This window comes from Gracilinanus agilis, chromosome 2 (assembly GCF_016433145.1).
Source record: "Gracilinanus agilis isolate LMUSP501 chromosome 2, AgileGrace, whole genome shotgun sequence".
Taxonomy (NCBI): domain Eukaryota; kingdom Metazoa; phylum Chordata; class Mammalia; order Didelphimorphia; family Didelphidae; genus Gracilinanus; species Gracilinanus agilis.
In genome coordinates, this window is record NC_058131.1 from 718,317,954 (window position 1) to 718,331,510 (window position 13,557).

The 13,557-nt window shown below is 43.0% G+C and overlaps 1 protein-coding gene across 1 annotated transcript in view; it reads left to right on the forward strand.

The window, feature by feature from the left end:
• The window catches only part of MINPP1 (multiple inositol-polyphosphate phosphatase 1), a 40,944-nt gene that overhangs the window by 5,023 nt on the left and 22,364 nt on the right, over positions 1-13,557 (forward strand). The window contains exons 2-3 of the mRNA XM_044662953.1: positions 102-420; positions 6,626-6,823. Of these exons, the coding sequence (XP_044518888.1) occupies positions 102-420; positions 6,626-6,823 (517 nt within the window). The remainder of the gene's footprint in view (positions 1-101; positions 421-6,625; positions 6,824-13,557) is intronic.

Below are 13,557 nucleotides of genomic sequence, written 5' to 3' on the forward strand. Positions count from 1 at the left end.
CGAAGTCGGCGCCGGGGCCCGCGCCGGAGCTGGGGTCGTGCGCGCCGCTGCAGCTCGTGGCCGTGGTGCGCCACGGCACCCGCTACCCTACGGCTAAGCAGGTGGGCCGCCTTCGCGCGCTGCACGGGCTGCTCTTGCGAGCTGGACCGCCGGGGCCAGGGCTGGCGAGCGCGCTGGCGCGCTGGCCGTTGGCCTACGAAGACTGGATGGACGGGCAACTGGTGGACAAGGGCAGCCAAGACATGCGGCAACTGGCCACCCGCCTGGCCACGCGCTTCCCGACGCTTCTCGGCCGTGCAGGCCAGGCCAGCGTGCGCCTCATTACCAGCTCCAAGCCACGCTGCGTGGACAGTGCCGCCGCGTTCGCGCGGGGCCTCTGGGAGCAGCTGCACCCGGAGCGCCCGGCGCCAGATCCCGCAGGTACGCCCCTGGAGTCCTTGAGCCCCCTATCACCCCTTTTCCGGGTTCTGTCTGTGCTACACAGACCGGCGAGGAGCGCGACTGTGCCCGGTCCCAGGCTTTGTCCGTTCTGTCGAGCAGCGTCCGCGCTGACCCGCCGAGATGGATGAGTCTGCAGCCCCTGCCAGGGCGGGATGGGGTTCCCCGAAGCCTCTGGGACCCCACAGTCACACTGAATGCCCACAGTCACATACACGGAACAGCAAAGGATCTGGGGCAGCGTTCGAGCAAGCCCTGCCCAGGGAGGGAGGCCCCAGCGCTTGGTGGTGGTGGTGGTGGTGGTGGAGCATTGGAAAACCAGGGGCCTCAGAGTTCGTTCAAACTCTAAGAGGCACTGGGTGACCTCTGGCTGGTTCTTTACATGATTGAATGGGAAACTAGCTTGGAGAAAAGTGACCCAAGCAGAGGTTGTCCCCATTTTGCAGGTGAGGAAACTGAGGCTTAGAAAGGTTAGTAGTCAGCTGTTAGTGGTAGTGATTGTAGATTTTGAATCCTTGATCGAATTCCCAGACCTAGGCATTAATGAAGGTGGAACCTATGATCTCACCGGCCTGGGGCCTCTATCTACACACTCATGGTGAGCCACCCAACTGCCTCCACATAGAGGATCTATTTAATGGACTTGTGATTAAGGGTCTTTCTGTATGATTGAGTCCTTCTTTATTCCAGTTCTTACACACAAATCGTCTTTGCTCAAATGCCACAACTGTAAATGGGATCTGGTTACATAGGCCTTGAGGGTTTGCAAGCAATTTCCCTCACAGCAATCTTGAGTCCTACTTACTTTGGTCCCACAGATTTATTAAATCAAGAAGCCTTGCTTTGGGCAGACACTGCACTAAGCATGGGGGGTACAGAGAAAAGAAAAAGACAATCCTCAAGGAACCCTCTTGTTAACAGTTCCTCATGTTAGAATGGTGGAGATAAGGCACAAGTAACAACCCATGAGGTAGTATAAATGCAGGGTGATGGGGATCCAAAGAAAGGGAATCCCTTGCTCTGCTTGAGGAGTTTGCATTCGGTTGGGAGAATATGCTTTGCACTCAGATGGGAGGAGACAGTGCTGCTGCTGGGGTTGCTAGAGAAGTGTGGGCCGGATTGCTTCAAGATGAGCCCAGAAGAGCAGGATCCTGAGAAGGAGAAGAGGAAAGACCAGATCCTAGGCATGGAAGAGAGCCTGTACTAAGCCAGGGAAAGGGGAAATGGAGGGCCACATCTGGACATGGCTAACATGCCTGACAAGAGAAAGGTGAATAAATGTGGGAAAGTATATGGGAGCCAGATGGGAGGAGCTAAGTGGAGGGTTAAGAAGTCTAGAGCAAGGGTTCACTTCATTTTGCAGATGTATAAACTAACTCTCAAAGTGTCTCAAACCACACCATCCAGGGAGAGGAGATGGGACAGAAACCCAGGTCTCCTGTTTCCCAGGTTGACTACCTTTATCATTGTGCTTGAACTGAGACTCCTGACCTGGTTAATGCTATGCCATCTCCCTCATCTCTCCCTGAAATGTCATTCCTACTCTGTTCTCTGAATACTTTGGCAACTAACATGATTCACCTCTTAGTTTGCCTTATCGGCCACATTCCACCTTTAGGCTCCCCTGGTTTTATTGGCTGAAAGGAGTCTGAATGGAGGATAATGTCTTATCATGCTGTTCAAATGTTTGGTCCTCCACCCTGTAGATCAAGAAGCCATTATGGCCTTGAAAAACTGCCCCATTTTTGTTTTTCTCAGAGAAGGTGTAAGTAGTGGTTGCACTTGACTAGCTTAGTAGGTTAAAGTACTATGAAGCCAGGGTCATGGGTTCAACCTTCTATTGTCAAGTCTTGTCCTTTTTCTCTTCTGCATTCTTTCTCTTCTCTAAGAGCCACCACACTGATAGAGGCCCATATCCTCTCATACCTAGACTCTTGCCATGGCTTTCTGATTGTTCTCTGCCTCAGTGGGCTTCACACTGCTGTCCCTCATTCACTTAGCTGTCAAAGTGTAAGAAAATTGAAGGAGTTAATTGTGGGAATTGAATAATTCACACTGATTCCATCTTGTAACTCCGTTCTGGAGCTAGCTTGGTTCCCTTTCTATTCAATTATGGATCTGGTCTAAATTCTGTCCTTTGAGAAAAGTTTATTCAGTTGTGAGAATTGATGCATTGTTTGAACTTAGTTCTGTGTGGCTGAGAAACACCTATAACCCGCTGTTTAGAGACCTTAACCAGTCAGAGTCTAAGATTGTTGTAAAGAGTTTTCCCACAATTGTACATGTCAGGCATTCCATATTTCTTATTGGAAAACTGACCCTTGCCGATCAGTTGGTTGTTTCCATGTTCATTTGATTGTTGGGGTCATTGGGACGCCTCTTCTTCTGATCTCAGGGAATTCTGCCTGTTTGCTCTTACTCTCCCAACTTGGAAAGTTCCTACTCTTTCCCCCAATTAGAAATCAGATCACCTAATCGTATATGTCCTGTTAATTGTTTGCTTTTAATGCATAAAAACCTGCCTCCCCATCTAGTTAGGGTCCAGTGCCAAGCTGAAGACATCTGGTGCGAAGAGCTTGCTCTCCGCTTGCTTGGGTCTCTGGAGGTAGGATGGCGTGGCGAAGAATGAAATGAAAATGAGCCAGAGTGCAAGTCAAATTGCAGAGGCTATTCCTTCTCTTTTTGCCATCTGCTGATTTTAATTTTTATACCCTCTTTTCTTTATGATCTCATACAGGGTTTTTTTCTTCCCATACATTCAAAATCACATATTAACTTTTGAAACATCATAAGTTTGACATTTACTAATTATCTTACTGTGGTTAAACAAAGAAGTAAGCTTGTCAAAAATTATTCATTATGGGCTGGCTAGTTTGAACTTATTATTTTCAGCCATGCGTAAGGTACAAGTACATCAGTTCCTAGCTAAGCATAATAGTTAATTTTTTGACTAATTATATTATGTATATAGTTACATTATATTCTTCATCTCATTATAAATCAAGGAAATGGTTATGGTAGTTGATTACATCTAATAAGATACAATAATATCAGTCTGGTCCAATGTTTTGTTCCCCTGGTATTTTTTCTGTTATAGGATCACTAAGAATATGGTTCTGGTAGGGTGATTCTGTGCTAATTTGTCATTGCCTTAATTTCCTTGTGTTTCACTGTTTCTATGGTCTGTAGGAGTTTGGAAACAAACTCAGGCCAGGTATTTTCTTGCTGGGAACTTTAGAAACTTGCATTAACTCACTAACTGCTGCTTTTCTGCTGGGCTGATTCTAGGGGAAATGTCTATACTCTAGGGGGTTGTACAGGGGTTTATTTTGGGATAGTGGGTAGTTTGGCTGTTATGGTTCTTGCCATGAACTTGTATTGTTTTTCTGTGTCTCCTTTGAGCAGGATAAGGATATTGATTGCAATAATTTCAATACAAGTGAATGTCACTGTAAAAAGAGTCACATAGGGTAAACTGAGTATAGAATTTCCATCCTCCTGACAATCTGCCGTGCTGGATTGTCAGAGCTTGTGAGTAGCCGTGCTAACTCACAGCCTCGATGGCTTCGGGAAATCTGGTCCCTCTTTGTTGTTCATTTGGCTGGCACTGCTTAATAAATCAATATACACAGAAGCTCCAACTTTGTTTGTTCTGTTTTCTCCCTAAACTGTAGGTCTGGCTGTTGCACTCCTATTCTCTCATGCTTCCAGGCTTTTAAACCCTTCCACAAACTGACTTTCCTACTTTCCCCAATCTGTGATCCAGTGACACTGGCCTTGTTCCTCATGTAAGACCCTCTGTTTCTGTTTCCAGGCATTCTCACCCATATCCCATCCTCTGCAAGAAGCCCTCTCCAGACCTCTGTGGATTATTTACAGTTTATTTGGGGGTATATCTTGGGTGTGCATAGTAGTTGTCTCTCCCATTAATCTGAGCTCAGAGTGCTTTTTGCCTGCCTTTCTCTATACCCTAGAGCAGGGGTCAGCAACGTATGGCACAAGAGCCATATCTGGCTCTTTTGAGGGCCAGATATGGCTCTTTCTGCAGGAGCCGTGAAGTCAATTTTTTTCAGGCGCTGTTACAGGAGCGGCACTGTGAGCACTGAATGGCTCTCACGAAATGACATTTTAAAAAATGTGGCGTTTATGGCTCTCACGGCCAAAAAGGTTGCTGACCGCTGCCCTAGTGTTTAGCACATAGTTCTTGCTTAATAACCTGTACAGTATATCCTAGAAATGGTTTTTGAAGTACTTTGGGGGAATGAACCTTTTGCCCTCAGATGCGTGGTGAGGACAAAAACGATACTTGCAAACTACTGTCTCACTGTCTTTCCAAGCTATTCATGGAGGAACTTTGTATTGATAAACATTAACAAAGTTACTGAATTCTTAGAGAAAAGTGAAGTCCTTATTCCTTACTTAAAGGAGACCACAGACAGGTGTCTGAGACTAGTCACCCATTCATTGATGCTGCCTCTCCACTTCCAAGCCAGCCACCCAGAAACCCTGATTCAAGGATCTTCAGGAACCAAGCTCTGAACCCCTGGGTCAGTGCCCCATTACCCTTTACTACTGTCTTGGCTACTCCAGGCATCTTCCCATTTTCCTCCCACTTTCTTGCCATGAGAACTGTAAACAACTCATACAGCCATTGTCTTTGGAAAGGATATGGGCCCCTGTTCATAGCGGGGTGAGTGCTGGACTTGTGTTCAAATCCTGTTGCTGACATGGCCTAAATGCTATTGGGGAACCAGGCAGTAAACATTTGTTTAGGGGCCTCCCATGTGCCAGGCACTGTGCTGAGTACTGGGGATACAAAACAAGGCAAAAGGGGCCCCTGTTCTGAAGGAGCTTCCACTTTCATGGAAGACATGGCAGGAAAATAGCCATGAACAGAGCTATGTTTTTAGTGTCGATGGGAGGTGACTTAAGGAGAGGCAGTATAGTGGGGGAGTTGGGGTGGGGAGCTGGGAAGGAAAGGCTTCCAAAAGTTGGAATCTGACTGAGTATTGAAGGAAGTGATAGCCTCAGCGCCTAGATAAAAGGCACAGCCTGGGAAGAGCCCCACAGGGGCAGATGGAGTGCTGTTGGTCCAAGAAAAGCAAGGGCCCCACTTCCATTTCTGTATGTCTTTCAAGCCAGCTTTCTCTTCATCCTGCTGTTCTTCTTTGGCCTTCTCCATCATGCCTTCTGGCCTGGTACAGCTTCCCTTAGACTTCATTCCCACCCTTCAGTTTCCTCTTCCATTATTAGATTGCAAGTTCCCCAAGGACAAGGACTGTCTTATTTCTATCTCCAGCACTTAGCACAATGCCTGGAACATAGTAGGAGGCACTTGATTCATTTTTATTGTATTATAATTAAATTTTTGTTAACTCTGGGAGAACCATTTCAGTTAAATGGTCACAAGCCAGACTGCTGGAAGTTAATGTGAGAGGAAAGGAAGTGGAGGCACCGAAATCCTTTCCAAGGAGTTTAGCAATGGAGGAGAAGGGAGACAGGTCAGATCCTGAGGGTTTTTTAAGATTGGAGGAAACATGGATATGTTGTGGCTAGCGGGGAAGTAGCTCTTTTGTGAGGGAATGATAGAGGACAGAATGGAATGGGATCAGGGTGATGGAGAGAGTTGGCCTTGGCAAGGAGAAGAGGCAAAGAGTGAATTCTCATCAGAGAGCCTCAGGCTTTTGGGTGAAATACCCAACCTTTGCTGGCTGGGGTTGGGGAGGACATGGGAGACATGAGGAGAGATGACAAGGTTTGGAGGAAAGAGGGATAGCTAATGAAGTAGGGAGCTGCCATAGAATTGCTATGTGACTGATAAAGTCTTTCACACCAATTGCCTGACCCTTACTGCTCTTCTGCCTTAGAGCTGATACGTAGGGTCAATTCTAAGGTTTTGTTTTTGTTTTTGTTTAAAGATTTGTTTGTAAGTGTGTCTTATCTGTTGAGAGAGCACACTCCAGAAATACTACAAATACAAATGGAGAGATAGTTAAGATACCTATCTTTCTTCAGCTCCTCCATTATCAGTGAATATTTAATCCAGATATTTAAATGAATAAGTTATTGGCTTTCTTTGTCAGACTCATTCTGAAACTAAGCATTATTTTATTGATGTTTCCCAAATAATTATTTTTAATTGTCAATACTTTACTATAAGACTTGCCTTTCTTATTTTCTCTTTCAGATATGGAGTGGGGACCACCTAGGGTAAATGATAAACTAATGAGGTTCTTTGATCATTGTGAAAAGTTTCTAGTGGAGGTGGAAAAGAATGATTCAGCTCTTTATCATGTAGAAGCCTTCAAAAATGGACCAGAAATGCAGAAAATTATAAAGAAAGTTGCAGCTATTTTGCAGGTGCCAGCAAGTGATTTAAATGCAGGTAAGGTGCTTATTTATATTTGTATTTTAAATAGCAAATAATATCACTCTCCTGGAATGGGCAAAGAAGCTTGCAGGGCTAATTTTTTTTTTTTTAAGTCTGGATTTCCGTATCTCTCCTAGTCTGGAAGTTCTGGAGCTGCTCACTGATTATCACAGGAGCTGGTCTAGTTTTACCCCCAGCCTATCACTATATTAATTTGGAACTACTGAATTTCATACTGGTCCCATTAGTATAGTCCACTCTAGGTCAAAACTTTCAAGGTCAAGATATCCTTTAACTTGAGTTTTCTTGGTATCAAGGATTACAGAGGTGATTCAGGATTGATCTTAAAGAAGTAAGCACATATTGTACTTGAAGATTTCAGTTACATACTTCAAATTAAAATCTTAGATCTATAGTTGTTTATGTTTCTGGAAGATACTTTTTGATAGCAAATATCTATGGGAAAGAGCATTTTTCCATTTAGTTAACAAACATTTATTGAATTTTTATTTATGTAGGGAACTATTGTGGGTACCCAGTGAGTTACAAAGATAAGACAGCCTCTGCCCTTAAGAAGTTCAAAATTTTTTTTTTGACTATTTTTCCATAGTTACATGTTTCATGTTCTTTCCCTCTCCCCACCCATACAACTCCCCTCCCCCCCATAGCCTACATACAATTCCGCTGCGTTGTTACATGTATCATTGATTAAGACCTAATTCCATATTATTGATAGTTGGATTAGAGTTATCATTTGGCATCTACATCCCCAATAATATCCCCATCAGCCCATGTGTTCAAGCAGTTGTTTTTCTTCTGTGTTTCTGTTCCCACTGTTCTTCCTCTGAATGTGGCTAGTTTTCTTTCTCATAAGTCCCTCAGTCTTGCTCTGGATCCTTGCATTGCTGATAGTAGAGAAGTCCATTATGTTCGATTGTACCACAGCATCTCAGTCTCTGTGTACAATGTTCTCCTGGATCTGCTCCTTTCACTCTGCATCACTTCCTGGAAGTCTTTCCAGTTCACATGGAATTCCTCCAGTTCATTATTCTTTTCAGCACAATAGTATTCCATCACCATCAGATACCACAATTTGTTTAGTCATTCCCCAATTGAATGGCATGCCCTCATTTTCCAATTTTTTGCCACCACAAAGTGCATGGCTATAAATATTTTTGCACAAGTCTTTTTCCTTATTATCTCTTTGGGGTATAAACCAAGCTGTGCTATGGCTATATCAAGAGGCAGATAGTCTTCTAAATCCCTTTGGGCAGGAGTTCAAATTCTATTAGGGAGACATGGATAGGCATAAATGCAATACAAAGGATTCAGATTCAAATGAAAGATAAAATAGGATGAGATCTGATGTGGGAGAAAGCAATTCTATCTTGATTGACAATCTAAGGAAGATTAGAATTTGGGCAAGGGTTTAAACAAGACAAGAAGTCAACAGAGAATGATGGGGGAGAGGAAAGCAAAATGGAGAGGCTTGTGTAAGGCTCTGGAGACAGAAGGGTGGGATGGTTGGGGAAATGGGTAGTGATTCAATTAGAGTGTATAAGGGGTTGGCAGTGGGAGAAAAGTTTCAGAAACTACATTGGACCCTTATCATGGAGGTGTGTGAATGCCACACTAAACTGTTCTGCTTTACTTTATAAGCAATAAATATCTGGAGGCCAATCTTGCCTTTGTATATTGAGTAGATTGATGTGGGAAGAGCCTGGAGGTCGAGACTTTCACTAAGAAGCTTCTGAAATAGTTTAGGTGGGAGGTGCTGAGCACCTGGACTTTGGTGATGTCCCTAGAGGTGTTGGGGAGAGATAGTCTCTTCCAGAGAGATTTTGGAAGTAGAATTTGGTCTTTGGTTGGGCATGTGAATTTGAGGGGAAGAAGTCAAGGATGACAAGGTTGAAAGCAGGCATGAATAGCTAAGTGGTAGAGCCACCATTAGTGGAGAAATGATTATAGAGCTTTGAAACGAAATATTTTATAAGTGCGAAGGAGAGGTCCAGATAAAATAGCAGGAGAAAAACAGAGAGGGAGAGAGGAATTTCAGCTGGAGGAATATGGGAAAGCTACATGAAGCTGATAGCACTTGACTCAGACCTTGGAGGAAAGGAAAGATTGCTTTAGTCAGAGACATTGAGAGTCATCCATCACAGGGAGCTTGTGAGGGGGAGAGCATTGTAATAATAGCCAGTAACCAATGTTTGACAGAGGGAAGATAAAGTCTATGTTGAGTCTTCCAGCTCTCCCCTGGGGCTGAATATACACTGGGAGTCTTTAAGGGGGGTGTTACCCTGAAACTGAATGACCTGAATGGACGTGCTGCACCACAGGAGTTGAGGGCCAGGCTTCCCTATAAGAGGAGGTATGTGGTACCCTGATTCTGTGGTAATCTGATTCTGAATTAAGGACAGGGTTCACACAAACCTCCCTCATCAGATAATTTCACAGCGGGCGGTCCAGCTTCAAGATGGGGCAGCCAGACCAAGCTGTGTTTCCCCTCTCCCTTGTTGACTCTTAGGCACTCTGGAAAGCTAACTGATGGTTGAATGGCTTTTATTATTCGCAATTCAGGGATTGGGAAAGGGGTGAAGGGCAGAGGGATTTTGGAGTGCCCTCTTCTGTATTTCTATGGGGTCTGTCACTTAGGTGAGTTCCCACTCCTAAGCTTCTTCCCCTGCCCCTTTTCCTTCTGTTTCTATTTCTAGTTCTCTGATTCTATCCTTTCCTATAATTGTAAGTTTTGACTGAAAGGGGGTCTCTCAGCAAGGTTGAATAATGGGAGAAGGAGACTAAGAGATCGCTCCTAAAATGGAGTCCAAAAACTTAGCTAACTCCGTGGATAAAGTCTTGATAGTTGAGGTGCTATGGAATGGCTTTGATCAGGGAATTAGGGTTTCAATTTCCAAAGAAAGATCTTCAGGAAGCCCTCAGGACTGGATCTGAGCTGGGATATCCTCCTCCTCACTCCTCACAGTCCTCCCCCTGAAAACTTCTTTTCTCTTCCCCCCCACCCCAGAAAAACTCCCAGAATTCTCTCTGGTCTCAACTGTCAGCAACTCCTTCTCTGTCCCATCCCCCTTGCACAAATCCCATCCTAACCTTATCCCAGTTTTGTTTTAATCCCACTTAATTCATGCATCACTGTTTCCTATTCCTATCTTAGGTTTCCCCTCCCTCAAATAAGGAATCCTTATCTTGTCTTATCACTATACTAATTATCTATCTATTCCTATTCTAAGACTGGTTTTGGAGAGGTTGGGGGGGGGGGGGGAAATGAGGGTAGCAATTTAGATAACAATATTTACCGGGAGTAAAACAGTTTTGTAACAAAAGTTTTTCCACTGAACATAATGTCTTAAGTGTACAGTGAAACAATGTTCTTATCCTTAAACTCTTCTAAATTATTATGTAACCCATCTATGATTTTAACAGAATTTTAACTTGTTTCTACTTTTAATGTATAAGTTTATCAAGTAATGCTATACAACTGTCTTATTATTCCTAGCTGTTATCAAATTATGTTTAAACTACCTCTGTTTTAAATGCAATGTTAGTTTTTACATTGAGATTCTATTTTAGTATGTTAGTATTCTTAGTTATCTATCCAACAACATTTATATATTTTATTCTTATGCTTTCCCTGCACTAGCTCGCTAAAAATTTTGAACTTCCCTAGCCCTTTTTGCACTTTCCTTATGTTTAATGTCCAAATTATCTGCTAAATTGTTAGTATACTATAGTATCTACATGGTTAGGGACTATTATTTATAATTCTACTCTACTTTTCCAACCTATGTTACAGGCATGTATAACATTTACATTATTTATACTATTATACATTTGTACAAGCATTAGTTCTGCATATCAGTGTTAACCAGGCAAAAAAAAATCTCTTGATCTTCTTATGTGGTTAAAACTTTATGGAACTTGCAACTATTTACATTATAGACATATATACATTTTGTATTTACACAATCTTTAGACACTTGCTTATTTATAGGAGGTCTAGACCAGATATCAGTTTTGTATTGTGTTTTGTGTTCTTTTTATGTACTGTGCATGCAAAATACTCTTGTTTTCAGAGTTGTCAATTTTCTTCAAGGCGTTTGTAGATTTCTCTTGTATCTTGATGCTATGTCCTGTGGTTGCATTTTCCCTAAAGTGTGAGGTTAATTTGTGTTTTTGTGCTATCGCCTCACCAGTCATGTAAAACATTTCCTTCTGTCTTCTTTGTGTAGTTATCCATTTTTGCACAGTTCAAAGTTCAAAAGTTTTTTCACAATGTCTTTTCAAGTACTTTTTTCTTGCATCTTTCTTGGTGATTTTCTCAATTTCCTTTTCTTCTCTTGATTCTTTTCCCCTTCTCTGTTTCTCTGTCACATGTTGTCTGTTGTCATACATGTTATTGGACGGGCTCTCTTTGGTCCAGATGCCAGAACATTGTGGATTGTGTTGCTTTGTCAGTGATGTCAATCAGTTGTTTGTGTGTGTATGTTATATGCACTTTCAGGTGTTTTGCAATGATTTTGAATTTCAGTTCTCAGTCCAAAGCACTTTCTGTAGTTTGTCTATTTTAAGCTGTTTCTGGGTGTTCTGCATTTGTATGTTTCTTTTCAGGTTTCACATGGATCACGTGGAACCATGTATCTTTTCCTTCTACTTTTACACTTGTAGGGGTAGTGAGCAAAATTTGATAGGGCCCTAACCATTTGGGGTCTGTTACTGATTTTCTTGTGAAGTTTCTTATGTACACTATGTCTCCTGGTTTTAAATTATGCAAGTTGTAATCCAGGGGAACTCTCTGTTGAATTAAACCAAGTTCATGGAGTTCTGAGTCTTTGTTGCAGGATCTGGATATATTTATGCAGTTCACAATCTGTGCCCCGCTTAGAGACATGGGGTTTTGTGAGCTCTCCCTTGCCAAACAGGTCGGCCATATTGCTGTTTATAAGTTGTTTGTACTTGATAGGCAGTAAGATGTTGTCACAGGTTTTAGATTTTTATGATCAGAGAGGCATATTAGGGGGCTGGTTTGGGTAGGAGTGGGTAGTATGCACTGGAGTAGGCGGAACTAGAGGCAGGAAGACCAGTTAGGAAGTTAGGAGAGAAGGTGAGCATTGATGAGTATTTGCCCTGGGGTGGTGGCTGGAAATGGGCAAAGGGAGAGGGAATGGTAAGGGGGGAATATTCTGGAGGGAGAGTTGATAGGACCATTTTGAGAACTGAGGGAAGAGTAACAAAAGTGGCTCCTAGATCTCCTCAGTTAGGTGACTAGGGAACCACCTGTGTTACTCACAGAACTCTAAAATTTGGGGAGGGAGGCCAGATGAATTCACTGTTGGACCAATTTGAGAAATTGAGAAGCCAGTGGAACTTGGCGATAGAATTGTCCCAAGAGTAGTTAGAAATGATGGATTGGAGCTATGGTGGGAGGTCATTGGTAGAGATATAGATACAGATGTGGTATATAGGTGATGATTCAGTCCTCCAGAGTAGAAGAAGTCTCTGAGAAAGAGCAAGGGGGAGCAGGGGAGATGCCAAACCTTGGGGGATCCTCTACATTGAAGGGGTGGAGGAGGAGAGAGCAAAGAGTATAGAAATGGGCCAAGAAGAGAGGTTTCTGGAAAGTATTTAAACAGAGAATGAAGAAAGGGGAGCAGCCAACAAATCAGATGCTCTAAAAAAGACTAGCAGGATGAGAGTTACTTGAAAGGATGGGCCTGGGGCCTTGAAGGGAAATAGATTCAGATTTAGGGGGACTGCCCAAGTACCTTTTAAGGCCTTTCTAAAATGACTGGAGTCTGGAGAGGGATGGGAGGAAACTGGTTTTGTCTCTGCTGTACAAATGAATTCTCCACCACAATGACTCAACCCTCATTAATGCTTATCAGTTTAAGCCCTTTAATTTGGAATTTGTCAATCTCTTAGTGCCTCAGGTGTCTCTCTGAGGTTATAAATTCCAGAATGCTGGCCAGCCAGCTTTAGTAGAGGGTGTTCCTTCACTGGAATTTTTCTATACTGTTGAATTCATCATAGTGGTCTGAATGCAAGAACAAAACCCTTTAGTACCATTATGCATTATAATCTGCAGACCTGTGGCCAGTGATAAGTATAATAGTTAATTAAAGTACTGTTTCTCCATTAAAGTAATGCTCCAGGATCTCCCTGATTGTGGAAGCAGCCTGGGATTCTCAAAGCCTATGCCAGGATGATATGAACCAGCCCTTTGAGGACTCCCAAGTTGAGAACCAGGAATACTGACCCTAGGACAATCTGTGACCAGCCTAACCAAGTTGGGTCACCAAGAGATGAGTTCTTTTGGCCACAGCAACTTGTGAAATCATTAGTTGAAGCACTAGGCTCTCATCTCACTAGACATCTCAACTATAAAAGGGCATTGTCTGATAATCCCATAGCATTAGCAGAATTCTTCCAACTACAAGGGTTTCGAACACTCTACCTGCAGCGCTCCTGAACTGTGGCAGGGTGGGATTGAGAAATATTTAAGAAAATAAAAACTAATCTAGTAGAACATGGATGATGTTAATATGTGGTTTCCCAAGATGGTATGTCTCCATGTGTTGGATCCTTATGCACAGTTCAGTGACTTTGTTTCTATTTAAAACTGTGGAGGTATGTGAAGATACATGATGTGATGTAGCTATGTGTTTCCAGGAAGAAGCACTGTTTACCCTGTCAAAACAGAGACACCACCCCTGTCCCCAGCAAAACTTTTTGAA